Below are 15,496 nucleotides of genomic sequence, written 5' to 3' on the forward strand. Positions count from 1 at the left end.
AATAAAACAATAAATTCTAATGATCTTTTCTTAATTTTATTAGTTATAATCCGTCTTCAAATCTGACACTATTGATTACCCTTTCCTTCTAAAAACTACACTTCTCTGGCTTTTAGATGCTAATTATAAATTTCTTTTCACCTTTTTGATCTCTAACTTTTCTTCCTGATACTTAAGATTAGTTTGTTTAAAAACTCAGTTCAACCACTAACCATGTCACCTAACAGAATTTACCTACCTTCTCTGAACTTTGGTTGTTCTTATTTTTAAAATGTGGATTGTAACATCTACCTCCTATGGTTGTTGTGAGGATTAAAGGAGATAATATGTGTAAAGTTCCTTGCACATACCCGAGCTCAAAACTGTTCTTTTGCTTTTTTCAACTCACTTTCCAGCTTAAAATATTCTATAAAAGTAACTGTATGATAACTGTAATCTATCTCTTTTAAATATCTCCAGTTTTTTTTAAGCCTTGCCATTTAACATACAGACTTTTTAATGAACTCATTTCCTCATACTTAAAATACAGTGAACTATAGTAACTCTTTCTTAATAACTCATGATTATTATCATCACTGAAACATATGACCTCAGAGCTTTTGTGTAGACTTATTATTGATACTTTCACAAAGTGGCTCCAACCTGTTACACTTAAAGAAAACAAAAAGACAAAAACTGTACATTGCTTTCTTCCTGTTCAAGTTGTCAGGTATCTTGTGATAGTTTTCAATTGCCTACCTCTAGAACTCTGACCCTTTTGAATCTGCTGCTTCTAATTACTTATGTTAAAACTATGTTTAAGAAGTAACAGTAAATAGACTGAGCATGCTACTGTTATTACTGTTCAATAAAACATAATACTATTACGACATTTTACATGTGATTCCACTAATCAGACTCTTAAACCCTCATATGGATTGGCCTTTTTCTTTTTTGGTCTTTTCTTCTTCCCTTCCCTAAATCTACCATAACAACCAGGCTAATGTTTCTAAAATAAAGGTTTGGTCATATTACTCTCCTGGTTCAGAATCATCAGCTCCCTACTACTTGCAGGAAAAAAAAAAACAAATTTCTTAGCATTACATAAAAGCCCTTCATAAGCTAGCCCCAATCCTCATTTCCTGCTATTCCTCAAGGCTTCAAATTGTAAGTAACCACCGGCCATGCCTTAAACACATCAAACTCTTTCATATCAACTGCAAATATAACTGCAGAAGCTTATGGTAACTCTATCTTCCCCCAGTTCCTAGAAAAGCAAGTGTACCCTAGAAAGTAATGACCGCTCAAGATCACAGCCAATAGCAGATATTTATCCCCGCCACTACATCCACAAAAACATTTTTGTCGCCCTATGTGCATCAGCATACCTCGCACAGGTATGTTTCCTTTGTCTTAATTACCATTTCTAGGGCTCTCTTGTCAAAATCCTACCCATTCCTTTAATATAGAACTGAAGTATTATCTTTGGATCCTGGATTCTGTCTTTATCCCAGCTCACTCTTCTGTGTTCCCATAAAATAATACTCAATTATTATTGCATTGATTGCATTGTATCAATTATTTATTTAGAATTCTCCTCCTCTAACAGGAGTATAAGATCCTTGAGGACAGAAACTTATAGCTTAATCCTCCACGTTTTTATCCCTAATACCTATAAAATGCCTAAATAAAGTAAGTACTAGGTCATTGTTGTTTTAATGAGATTCAGATTCTCCTATTTTAATGAAGTATAAAAACTACCCTCCCGGGGCACCTGAGTGGCTCAGTCAGTTAAGTGTCTGACTTCGGTTCAGGTCACGATCTCCTGGTCAGTGAGTTTGAGCTCCACTTTGGGCTGTGTGCTGACAACTCAGAGCCTGAAGCCTGCTCTGGATTGTGTGTCTCCCTCTCTCTGCCCCTCCCCACTCACACTCTGTCTCTCTCTCTCTCTCTCTCTCAAAACTAAACAAAAACAAACAAACAAAACTACCCTCCCACCTTGCTCTGTCTCTGTTCTTGCTCCCATACTTTATTGTATGTTAAGATAAATTATAAACTGTCAAGATATAGAAAGCATAGAAGTGTTTTACATATGTAGATGCAAATTTTAAAACTTTCAGGTATAAGAAATTATAAAGCTTAGGGCCCCTAGGTGGTTCAGTCAGTTAAGCATCTGACTCTTGATTTTGGCTCAGGTCATGATCTCAGTTTGTGAGTTCAAGCGTTGCATCAGGCTCTGTGCTGACAGTGCAGAGTCTGCTTGGGATTCTCTCTCCCTCTCTCTCTCTCTCTCTCTGCCCCTTCCTGCTTGAGCTCTTTCTCTCTCAAAATAAATAAATAAACATTTAAAAAGTTTTTTAGAAATAGTAAAAAAAATGAAATTAAAGCTTAAAATATATCAAAATTAAAGTTTCAAACAAAGAAAATTCAAGTTTTTCATTAATATCCTATAAAACACAATCTTGGAAACAACAGAATACAATTTTCAACAAGTTCAACAATAAATCAATAGTTTAATAAATATTAACACCTGTTATATCCTAGCCTCTAATGGGAATCCTCCAATAAAACATGCACTTACAATCCAGTAAGGTAAGTGACAAAATAAGATACTACATAACGAGATGTAGAAAAAATGCCTAGCACAGACTTGAGGAGTCAGAAAGCCTTCTAGCATAAGTGACATCTAAACTGGAATGGTAAAAGATGAACTGTAGTTAGCTAAGGATTGCTAGGGAGGAGAGGTCGCAAGCTATGGAGAAGGAAAATTCTAGGCAAAGAGTACAGAGTACCAAGCTTGAACCATGAGAGAGGATCTGTTCAAGTAACTAAAAAAGGTCAATTATACTAAAAGGCAGAATGCAAAATGAGGAGTAGCAAGAGATGCTGTGGGAGATGACAGGGGAAAAGTCATATAGAAGAGTCTGGACTTTATACCAAAAGTAATGAGAACAGATTGAATAATTTTATGTAAGTGGGTTATGTGGTACCCCCAAAGATGTCCATATCCTAATTGTTGGAACGCGCAAATATGTTATCTAGTAAACAAAACTCTGAAGATGGAATTAAGTTAAGCATCTTGAAATAGATTATTCTGGATTTTTATTGGTCCTTAAGTAATCACAAGAGTCCTTATAAGACAGAGGCAGTAGGATCAATTAGAAAAAGAAGATACAAGGACAGAAGCAGAGGTCAGAAAGTAGAAAACATACTATACGTATGGCTTTTAAGATGGAGAAAGTCCAATGAACCAAGGAATAGTATACAGCCTCCAGAAACTGGAAAAGGTAAGGAAACACATTGGCCCATAGAACCTCCAGAAGGAATGTGAACTGCTAACATTGATTTTAGCCCAACAGAACTGATTTCTGACTTCCAGAACTCTAAGAAAATAAATTCATGTTATTATAAGCCACTAAATTTGTGGTAATTTGTTATACCAACAATAAAAATCAAAACAGTAATATGCTAAGAATTATATTTTCAAAATCTCATTCAGGCTGCAGTATAGAGAAGAGACTATAAAAAGAAATACTGGAGGAGAGAGATCAAACACAAGGCTGTTACAATAAATCAAAAAATATATAAATGGTAGCCCAGGCTGGAGCTGCAGCACTGGGAATAGAAGCCAATGCATTCAAAAGATATATAGGAAGGAGACTTTGCAGAATTTGATGATTGATTTCAGGGAAGAGAAAAGAATGACTTCCTGGTATCTGTCGTGGTAGAGAGGCTGGATGTATAACTCTTCACTGAAATAAGGAAGAATGATTTAGAAAGGAGGATGGCACAGTTTGGACACAATGAATTTGAAATGATTGGGAAAGATCTAATAAGTGTTCAGTAGACAGTAAGATATACGGGGCTAAAAGTCTGTAGAGATGTCTGGGCATGAAATGTACATTTGGAAGTCATGACTATGTGAATGATAATTATAAAACCAATTATAAAACCTTGATTTTGGCTCAGATCATGATCCCAGAATTATGGGATTGAGCCCTGTGTCAGGCTCCACGTTTAGCATGGAGCTTGGGGTTCTCTCTCTCTCTCCCTCTGCCTTCCCCTCTGCTCACCTTATCTTTCTCTTCTTCTAATTTATAGGCTAACTTGAAAGACAAATTTTCCACACTCGCTATCTTCTCTTAACTACATTTCAATCTGCTGAAGTCTTGTTTCTGTGCTGTGTGAGATTCCTCTAGTCAAGGTTACTGTAGTAGATATTCCTGGTTCTTTGTCAAGATCCTCTTGGGTCTCTTTTATCTTTCTGTGTACCCCTTGTCTTGCTCTGCGTGGCTTTTGCTTCTGCTGGCCCACACCTGGAGTCTTTTTGGAGTCCTACCCCTAGACTGTTACAGCACTTTGCTCTCAAGCAGAGGGCCAAAAGCTCCCTGCACTCCTTAAGTCACTAAATGAAGTGGGAGTGTGAAAGCCCCACTCTGAAAACCCTAAATGCAACTTAATGTCCAGAAGTATCAGTTGAAGTTACCTTATTTAGGATGTTGCCTGAAATTATACTTTTGCTTGGCTTTTCTCCCCTTCCCTGTCTTTTTCTCCTTTCCTGTTTTCTCTTACAAGCACATTCTTATTAATAAATCATTTTCACATCAATCCTCATATCAGGATCTGCTTCTGAAGAACCCAGCCTAAGATAGTCATCCACAGGTTCACCATTGTTAAGTTTAATGGACATATATTAGTTCTATTTGAACTCCAATTAAGATGATACTACTAAATATCTCTCCTTATTGAATTACTGCCTTTCTTTATAGTAATTTTCTTCATACTTCTTTGTATTTTCCTTCTTTTTTTAGCTCTGAAACTTATTTCTTTAAAAATTTACACATGGGGTACTTGGCTGACTCAGTTGGTGGAACATGTAATTCTTGATCTTGGGGTTGTGGCATTTTCCCAATGCCTTCTAGATTTTCATGTATCACTTCAGTTTAGACTGCCAGAACACCAGGTGGGATGGCTAGGATGGTGGGTGTATGAAAGACTGATCAAGCTGCTAGGAACCAGGAATTGGACTGGGAGCAGTGCATATATATTCTCCTTTCGCCCATACATTTTTTTTTTTTTTTTTTTTTTTAGAGAGAGAGAGAGCACAAGGAGGGCAGCAGGGAGTGGAGGTAGAGAGAGGGAGAGGGGGATCAAGAGAGAAACAGAGAGAGAGAGACAGAGAATCCCAAGCAGGTTCTGTGCTGTCCTGACATGGGGCTTGATCCCACAAACCTGGGTTCATGACCTGAGCTAAAATCAACAGTCGGATGTTCAACTGACTGAGCCACCCAGATGCCCCCACCCATAGATTTAAGAAGAGAACTGTACTTCCCTATGAGTGAACAAATAGCCAGGTGCAAAAGGCAATTCTCTTACCTTATGTTATCGGGCTTGAACTGTGTCCCCCCAAAAGATATTTTGAAGTCCTAAACCCTGGTATCTGAATGTGACCTTATTTGGAAATTGGATCTTTATAGATATAATCAAGTTAAGATAAGGTTATTAGGGTGAGCCTTAATCCAATATGACTAGTATTCTTATAAGAAGACAATGTATTTATTAAATAATTTGTATTCATAAAATTAGATTATATTCATTTACCTGACTGAAGTCCAAAGAAGAGTTCTTCATCTTGAAGTAGCTCTTGAACACAATCTAATCTCATGTTAATGGTTTCAATATCAACTAAAGGTTCTAATATATTAGAACGAAGTCTTCTACTTCCTCCAGGAGTCTTAGTGTAATTTAAAACACCAAAGAGTGTGTGATTATTCCTTTGAAAACACAAATTAGGAAAATTTCATAAATTATACAGGAAAAATCCAAATAAAAGTTACCATTTAACTTTCTAAATAATCCTGTCATCTAAAGTAGTGATTCTCAAACTTTCAGGTGCATACAAATCACATGGGGATTTCTAATTCAGTAAGTCTGAGATGAGGCCTGAGAATATATATTTTGAATAAGCTTCCAAGTACACTATCAATGAACCATGCTTTCATTAACAAAGGATAGACATATCTTCTTGCATTTAATGAATTTTCTCATAGGTCAGCTATAATATTCAGACTAATATAAAATGTTCTAGCCCATGACATTTCATCAATAATAGAAAGATATCAGTAATTTCACACTGGAAAAAAATGTATATTTAATATAATCACTTTGTTCTAACTTAAGAAGAAAACTACAAGTAAAAGAGAAGAAAAGAATTTCAGGTACAGAAAAGCGTTAAGCAAACCAACAACCAAAACAGGATTGTATAGAGAATGATCAGGAAGGTTACTTTAGTTAAGTTCGTTGAGAAAGACCTATATGTGTATTTGATAGTTGAATTCAAAAGGTATCATTGCAAAGATGATGATGGGATGGGGATGATGCTGACAACAGGTAACATATACTGAACACTAAGCATGTGCCGGGCATTGTTCTAAGCACTTTGCATATGTCAACTTATTTAATTCTAATAACCACTACGAGGTAGATGTTATATTTACATTTTACAAGATAAGGAACAAAGCACAAAGAAATTAAGTAACTTGTCCAAGGTTTCCAAATAAGTAAATAACAAGAAAAGAGTTATCAGTTAAAAAGGGCCCATCAGAACACTAATTTAAGCCCAGCAATCCTTTCTGGTTCCAGAACCAAAAAGAAGATCAAGATTGGTGGGAATCTGCAAGTAAAAGAAAGAATGGAGGGAGATAAAGAAGTTGATAGAGGTCAGGACATATAAGTCCTTGTATGCCATGGTAAAGACTGGATTCTATTCTAAATGTAATGGGAGCCACTGGAAGATTTTTAGCAGGACAGTTCCAAGATCTGATTCCTAAAGGATCACAACCTGTCCACTAGATCAAGAATAGACTAAGTGTAGGAGGGTAAAAAGAAGGCAGAGAAACAAGTTAGAGGCTATTACAATAGTCCAGGCTAAAATGACAGAGGTTTGGGTTAGGGTGTAGCCTTGGAAATGGTTAAGATGTGATCCAGAATTGGTATGTATTCTAAAGGCTGACTCAAGGGGATTTAGTAGTGGATTGAATCAGGGTTGAATATGAGTTGAAAAAGGAGAGAAAACTACAATGACTCTTAGTCTTAGTAGATTTTCGGTATATCTGTATTTTTTTTTAAGTAAACTTTACCCCCCAACATGTGGGCGAACTCACAACCCTGAGATCAAGAGTTGTATGCTATACCAACCAGCCAGGTGCCCCTGGTATATCAATTTAAACAAATTTTTAAAGAACTACTCAAACCAAGTCCTGGTGGAGTAGGATTGGGGGTTTCAGCACAGGCACTTTTTTTTTTTCAACTTTTTGAGAACTGGCCTTCTGTAGGAAAAAAGGAAGTGAGCAGCACACCCAAACCTGCCATTTGCTATAGAAATTGAAGGGTGAAACTGAACAGGTTACCAGCCTATAAAAGCATTAAAGCTATTCAGATAGCTCAGGAGGTAGAATATCTATCTTTTAACCTGATATTCTTTGGCTCAAGTCTGTGAAAAAACCTCAATTTCTCCTTTTCAACTATAATGTGACCTCCCAGAGGTCAAATATCCTGTCACTTAATATACAGCAGGAACTCAAGCAATGTTTGACAATGATAATGATAAATAATGATGAACTATGAAATGTGACAAAGTATAAAACATTTTGTAATAATTACCAGCCTTAGTTATGGACTTTCTATTTACTGTTATTGTAACATAGAAAGTAACAGAGAAATTTTTCTAGATATTATTTTAATCCTTTTTTAAGTAGCAAGAGGAAAAATATTACTTATTCACTAAGCTGAAAAGAAATAATAACTATAATTAACTATAAATTCTTTAAGGCTGTAATTTTAGACCATCAATAATCAATGGAACTGCAAAGGTACTGAGACCACCATACTGATAGATAACTGAAAGTAGTATATACAGTACCACTCTTACTAAAAGTTGTATCAACAGGTCCTGGATAGATCTAAACTACTCTTAAGAATTAGAATATAAATGGGGCGCCTGGGTGGCGCAGTCGGTTAAGCGTCCGACTTCAGCCAGGTCACGATCTCGCGGTCCGTGAGTTCCAGCCCCGCGTCAGGCTCTGGGCTGATGGCTCAGAGCCTGGAGCCTGTTTCCGATTCTGTGTCTCCCTCTCTCTCTGCCCCTCCCCCGTTCATGCTCTGTCTCTCTCTGTCCCAAAAATAAATAAACGTTGAAAAAAAAAATTAAAAAAAAAAAACTAAAAAAAAAAAGAATTAGAATATAAATAATTAACAAAATTAGCCTATGTTTCTAAGTTTACAACAGCAAATAATGTCTGACAATTTCACATAATGGAAAGTGAAGCCAAGATAAGAACATACAAAATGACAGAGATATTTAAACAACTATGGCTCTAAACTGGCACTGAGCACCTTAAGGTTTTAACTGTCTAAAGTCCTCTTTATTCCCATCAATACTCTTAATATTAAAATTCATAATCATTTTAAGTTTATCCCTTTCATTGATGACTGATGTTATATTTAATTACCAGAAGCTTAGATTTAACTACTTCAAGCTTACTTACTCCCAGCCTGTACTTTACCAATTCGTAATACTGTTTCCTTGTATATAGCATATTATTCCATCGAAAATCATGCTTTCAAGACTTTGTTTTTCACTGTCATACCATCTTTCCTATTTCTTCATCTGGGTAACTCCCATTTATATTTCAAAACTTACCTCGTGTATTATCTCCTCTAGAAAGCCTTTCCTAATTACTTTCCTTTAACCCTTAACCCAAGCCCAATTAACTCTCTCTCTCTGCTATGAGAAATGCATCATTTTTATGCAAACTTTTATCACCATACTTAGTATGTGCTAATAATGCCATCTATGTGTCTCCTCTAGATTGTAATTCCTCAAGGAGAAAAACCATGGCTCATTAATTATTTGTACCAAATTGAACCCATGTTAATACATCCCCACTACACCGTCACATGTTGATTGTTATTTTCTATTAACATTTTAATTCTATTTTAAGTACCCCACTATGAAATCTATAAACAGTGTCTGTCTGCACACATCTCTCTCTCTGTCTCTCATGCTCACCATCAATATTCCTGGTACTCTAAATAAAGTTAATAATAAACCAATAAAACCAGCAATCTAGTCATATACCATAGACCCAGTTGATCAACTATTTTTATCTTCTCAAATAATTACATAGACCCTTAAATTTCCTGTACTTGATGCTTTTAAAGCTCATTATTCCAACTTTGTGGTATTCTGGATACAGTATCTTCTTTTCATTGTGGTAAAACACACAACATAAATTTTATATTTTTATCATTTTAAGCACACAATTCAGTGTCAATGAATATACCCACAGTATTGTACAACCACTTCCACTCCCCATTTCCAGAACTTTTTCATCATCCCAAGCAGAAACTGAATCCACCAAATAGTAACTACCCATTCCCAACTGTCCTCAGTCCCTGATAATTTTTGCCTTTCTGTCTCTGTTGATTTGCCTAGTCTAGGTACTTAAGTGGAATTATAAAATATTTTTCCTTTTGTGTTTGGCTTATTTCACTTAGTACAATGTGTTCACAATCCATATATCTTGTGGCATGTATCAGAATTTGACCCATTTTTAAGGCTGAATGATATTCCATTATACATTATCTATATATCTTATTCCATTTATCTAGTCAGTCACTCATTGTTAGACATTTGGTTCATTTCCACCTTTTGGCTACTGTGAATAATGCTGCTATGAACATTTGTGTGCAAGTATCTGAGTCTCTGCTTTCAATTTTTTTTGCTATATACTTAGAAGTGGTGGGGCGCCTGGGTGGCTCAGTCGGTTAAGCGTCCGACTTCGCTCAGGTCATGATCTCACGCTCCGTGGGTTCGAGCCCCGCGTCGGGCTCTGGGCTGATGGCTCAGAGCCTGGAGCCTGTTTCGGATTCTGTGTCTCCCTCTTCCTCTGGCCCTCCCCTATTCATGCTCTCTCTCTCTGTCTCAAAAATAAATAAATGTTGGGGCGCCTGGGTGGCGCAGTCGGTTAAGCGTCTGACTTCAGCCAGGTCACGATCTCGCGGTCCGTGAGTTCGAGCCCCGCGTCAGGCTCTGGGCTGATGGCTCAGAGCCTGGAGCCTGTTTCCGATTCTGTGTCTCCCTCTCTCTCTGCCCCTCCCCCGTTCATGCTCTGTCTCTCTCTGTCCCCAAAAAAATAAATAAACGTTGAAAAAAAATTTTTTTTAAATAAATAAATGTTAAAAAAAAATTAAAAAAAAAAAAAAGAAGTGGAATGCTGGATCATACAGTAGTTCTATATTTAACTTTTTGAGGAACAACCATACTATTTCCCAAAGTGACTGTACCATTTGATATTCGCATCATAAATGTACCAGGGTTCTAATTTGTCCACATCCTGGCAAACATTTTTTTCCATTTACTTGATAATGACCTCTTAATGGCTGGGAAGTAGCAATTGTAGTTTTGATTTGCATTTCTCTCATGACCAGTGATACTTATTATCTTCTCATGTGCTTATTGGCCATTTGTATATCTTCTTTGGAGAAATGTCCATTCAAGTCCTTTGCCTAGTTTTGAAATGGATTGTTTTTTTGTTGTTTCATACAAATATCTTTCTAAAATTTGACTTAGTGAAACATCTGAGCAGTTCAGCAACAATGGTACAATGATTAAAAATATGTTTATTCAATATTTCTACAATTTTTCAAAATGTAAAGTAACTATTCATAGAAAAATAGGACATAATAAAATACACTGATACATTTTTTAAGAAAAAAATTGGATGATCTTACCTACAGTCTTGATTATTAATTAGTAATTCAAGGTTTTGGGCTGATGATGAATCTATCATGGCTGTCTGTTCACTACCCTGGAAACAAATCTTCAGTGATTTTGGTGCATAAACTGAATTTTGAATAAATTCAACATATTTTAATAAAGCTGCAACAGCTGCAAGACAGTAATACCTGAAAGGTGACCAAAGATACATCACTATACAATAAATAAAAATTTACAATAAATAAATCTTTACAATAAATAAAAATTATTGCTATAAAATAAAACATTTTTCACCTCAATATTAGGAAGATTATAAATACTTGAATAGCATTGCTTAAATTCAAAGGGAAAAAACACACCAAGTGTTACTTTTGAAAACTAGCTAAACAACCTCTAAAACATAAGAATTGATAAAAATAGACAATTTTCTGAAGTCTGACACCTAAGGACTCCAATAAATCATGTGTTAGAAGACAATATTCAATTGTGTGTCAATTTCTGATGTACCATTCTAAGAATTTAAATAATGCTGAAAATGTCTGACAGCTTTAAAGGTAGAATTAGGAAGTTCTAATATATAGAAAACTGTCATGATCTTGATGAGGGGAGTCACTGTGATTAAGTGAGTAAACAAATAGTCTAACCTGGCTCAAAGAAAGTATCTATTTAATATGTTCTAAAAAATATCCTTCCTAAAAATATCATTCCCTGTCTTAGCTGAGTCTCTTAGGAGTACAAAGTTACAGGAACACAGCTCTATGTCTCACATTTCTAGGTTACGGTAGCTACTTGAGCATTTCACTCCAAAGTAAAGTGAGCAGCAACCATAATGGCCACAGATTATGACTTATTTGGAGAAATTCAATACAAATTAAGTTACCAAGATATGCCTTGTGTATAAATTTTAGCTAAGTATTTTACTATTTTAGTAATTACTGAGTATGTATTATAAGCCAGACTTTTGTAAGGATACAGCAGAGAACAAAAAAGATAAAAGACCTTGTTCTCATGGAACCCAAACTAGAGATTTATTACTTTCATTGAGTCATAACTTACTTGGACTGAACCTCCATTAGGACAGTACTAAATTCTGCTATGCATAGCTGTTCAATGTACTCTAGTCCTTTTGTTTCATTGAAGTATTTCCTTTGGATAGTAGTAAAATTAACGTTCTGAAAAGAAGTTTTAATTTCAAAATAAATTTTAAGTTTCATGCATTTGCCCAAAACTGCTTTCCTAAATACATGTAGGTACATGGATAAATACCATATAAAGTTTATTTTTTATTATTTATTATCTTCCAGAGTTAAATAGGACATTTTCTTATTTACAAAAAAAAGTGACTGTTTTGCTAAGTGAATTATAGTAATCTATAGCTCTTATTAGACCATACTCATATGACATATAACTGAATATGGTAGGTACAATAATAAAAAATAAACATGAGAATCTCTGCCTTCTACTAATTTTATTCTACAGCAGCATCCCCACCCAGGCTTTACTTTCAGTCTTACATACTCTAACATAATTAGAGAGAGTAGATCCTTTTAATATATTAGTTGCTGAGACTGAAAACACCAATTCCAGCCACCAAATCTAGGAGATGCTACCTACATGGGATGAATTTATTTAGAATAAAGAAAAGGAGATAAAGGAACTTTTTAAAAAGAGTAGGAAAAAAAGCATGGAGTTGTAGAGTAAAAGGTTTACCTACTCTGAATAAAGATAATAGGTAAGAAAGGTAATATAATAACAATGGACTATGAAAGAGCTAGAAGAAAGGGAAAAAAATGAGGAGGTAGGGAATTTCTTATGCACCAAGATTGTTTTAAGTTATTTCAGCTAGTCCTTCACAATACCCTTTGACATAAGTCTTGTATTAACTATAATTGTCTTAAAAATAAATTCTAAAAAGTAGGTTTTCTAACACCATACATTTGATATATGCCAGAGATGAAACTTGAAACTAGGTTTCTCTGCCTACAAAGTCCTTCCACTTCATATTGCTTCTCATTTAATGAAATAATTTTTATAGTAAGTATGGTAATGATGATGATATTGAAAAATATACTGAAAAAGTTAATACTTTTACCCCAAATACTTCTGTGGTTCTCTCTCTCTCACCTCTTTAGGACTTTGCCCAAAAGTAAACTTATCAATGAGGTCATTTCTCTAGTTACCTTACATAAAATACCAATTTTCTAAAAGGTAGATTATTGATGGAAAAAAAAAGTAACTTAACTTGCACCTGGTCACTCAACTTGCACATGGTCACTCAGAGTCAAGATCTGAAACAAGCACATTCTGACTCCTCTATTCATAAGCACTCTGCCATACTATCCTATATCTCAAGTGTGGTAAATGTATGTTGTTTTTGCCTTTGAAGGGCTCATCTATCTTACATTCCATGTGGTTTTGGTAGGACTGTCAATTACAGTGCTCTGTGCCCCACAGAAAGCAAATGACCAGAAATTAATCAATCACAGTGCTTCTACCCTGAGAAATAGTGATTAGTCTAACATGTGGGAATGTGAATAAAGTAGGACCTATTGGGGTCCTTCCCTGGAATTTATATATGGACACCAGAAGAAAGAATATATTTTTTCTCTGAGTTGGCTAAGCTGAGATGACATCAATCTGGAGCCATCATAATCATCTTAAAACTCACAGAGGTAATCTGTCTACAATTTAAAAAAAAATGGTTGGGAATGCAAGCTGGTACAGCCACTCTGGGAAATAGTATGGAGGTTCCTCAAAAAAACTAAAATAAAACTACCCTACGACCCAGCAACTGCACTACTAGGCATTTATCCACGGGATACAGGTGTGCTGTTTCGAAGGGACACATGCACCTCCATGTTTATAGCAGCACTATCAACAATAGCCAAAGTATGGAAAGAGCCCAAATGTCCATCGATGGATGAATGGATAAAGAAGATGTGGTATATAGATACAATGGAGTACTACCCAGCAATCAAAAAGAATGAAATCTTGCCATTTGCAACTACGTGGATGGAACTGGAGGGTATTATGCTAAGTGAAATTAGAGAAAGACAAAAATCATATGACTTCACTCATATGAGGACTTTAAGATACAAAACAGATGAACATAAGGGAAGGGAAACAAAAATAATATAAAAACAGGGAGGGGGACAAAACAGAAGAGACTCATAAATATGGAGAACAATCTGAGGGTTATGGGAGGGGTTGTGGGAGGGGGGATAGGCTAAATGAGTAAGGGGCAGTAAGGAATCTAATCCTGAAATAATTGTTGCACTAAATGCTAACTAATTTGGATGTAAACTTTAAAAAATAAAAAATAAAATTAAAAAAAATATTTCTGAATTACATATTTTAATAATAATATGATAGGACCAGTTAATTGGCAAAACTTTAAATTGTACTAGTATATATATTTTTTGCAACATAATAAAAGCTTATAGGAAAAGGCTTAAATAAGCTATGGAGATAGCCTGTGTTCTCCGTTTTAGCAAAATTATTCGAAAAGTTCTGAACAATGTTGACAATGTAAAGCTAATTATATGATAGTAACTGTGATTTCTGTTTTGCATGTGGGGATAACTAAATGTCAAAAATGTAATGCCTGTGTTGCCCAAGTGACTGCAGGCTGACAGTCCAAATCATCCCAAAGCTGGTTGCTTTATACCTTTATACCATGTATATTCTTAAAAACATGTCATCCCAAGGTAATTTTAGCACAAATTTCCTTCAACAGGATTAAAGTATGATTTAGTGTTCTTAAAAAAAAAAAAATCGTGGTAAGGATGGGAGCAGGGGATAAGATCTATCCAATCATTCATTTGGGTTCTCAGTTACATAAATCAATAAATTCCCACCCACTCCCTTTTTTTTTTACTTAAGCTAGTGTAAGTTGAATTTCTGTTACTTAACAACCCAAAAACCTGGAATGCTTAAGCAGAGCAAAATAACAAAAGTTAGAAAAGTATATATAAATAGAGGTGATGAAAAGAAGTTTGAAGTAATGAATAAAAGAGATAACAGGTAAAGAGATCTGTATAATAGAAAGAACAGATTTATAATAGGGGCCATTTCTAGCAATAAGTCAAAGACAGCTGAGCTACACAGGATCTCTAAGAGCATGACAAGAAAACTTAAATGACTGCAGATGCTGAATATATTAACAACTACACTGGAATCTAAATCACAGCGTGATGCCAAATGTGTTAAAGATAAGGCTATAGACATAACAAAGTATAGTATATTCTGAAAATAATTTGCACTCCTGAGGTGTTATTCCAACTGCAATGCTACCTACTTGATTAGGGAACTACAACCCCCATTCCACAAAACATTTGCTAGAGGAAAGAGATAAACTGCATGTCGGAGACGTCCTGGCTTAGAGGGAGAACATTCGCTGGATAAAGTTTCCGAGCACTTATCTGTCACAGTCCCACAGATGGAGGCTTAGAGCAGTAGGCTAACTGTGAGGAGTACATGCTACCAGGGGAAGCTGAAACAATTCTGTAATACAGATCAAATTCTCTAAAAGGAAAAGTACTTGCTGATAGTGCTATTCCCTAGAATAAGAACCTCAATTTCAACTAGTCTGGCAGCACAATAACTAGTTTCCACAAAGCTCTACCTAAGGAAATTCAGTTTCGTTTTGTTTTGTTTTTCCTCTAAGGATCTACTTTCTATATACTCTGAGAAACCTCATTATCTGAAATATTTTCCCTTTTGTTTAAAGTAGATCAA

The 15,496-nt window shown here is 35.4% G+C and overlaps 1 protein-coding gene across 1 annotated transcript in view; it reads right to left on the reverse strand.

Annotated features, from left to right (window-relative positions):
• Nucleotides 1-15,496, reverse strand: part of MSH4 (mutS homolog 4) — a 76,662-nt gene that overhangs the window by 50,938 nt on the left and 10,228 nt on the right. The window contains exons 5-7 of the mRNA XM_047869561.1: nt 11,816-11,931; nt 10,774-10,947; nt 5,581-5,753 (exon numbers count right to left, since the gene is read on the reverse strand). Of these exons, the coding sequence (XP_047725517.1) occupies nt 5,581-5,753; nt 10,774-10,947; nt 11,816-11,931 (463 nt within the window). The remainder of the gene's footprint in view (nt 1-5,580; nt 5,754-10,773; nt 10,948-11,815; nt 11,932-15,496) is intronic.

Source organism: Prionailurus viverrinus, chromosome C1 (assembly GCF_022837055.1).
Source record: "Prionailurus viverrinus isolate Anna chromosome C1, UM_Priviv_1.0, whole genome shotgun sequence".
NCBI lineage: Eukaryota > Metazoa > Chordata > Mammalia > Carnivora > Felidae > Prionailurus > Prionailurus viverrinus.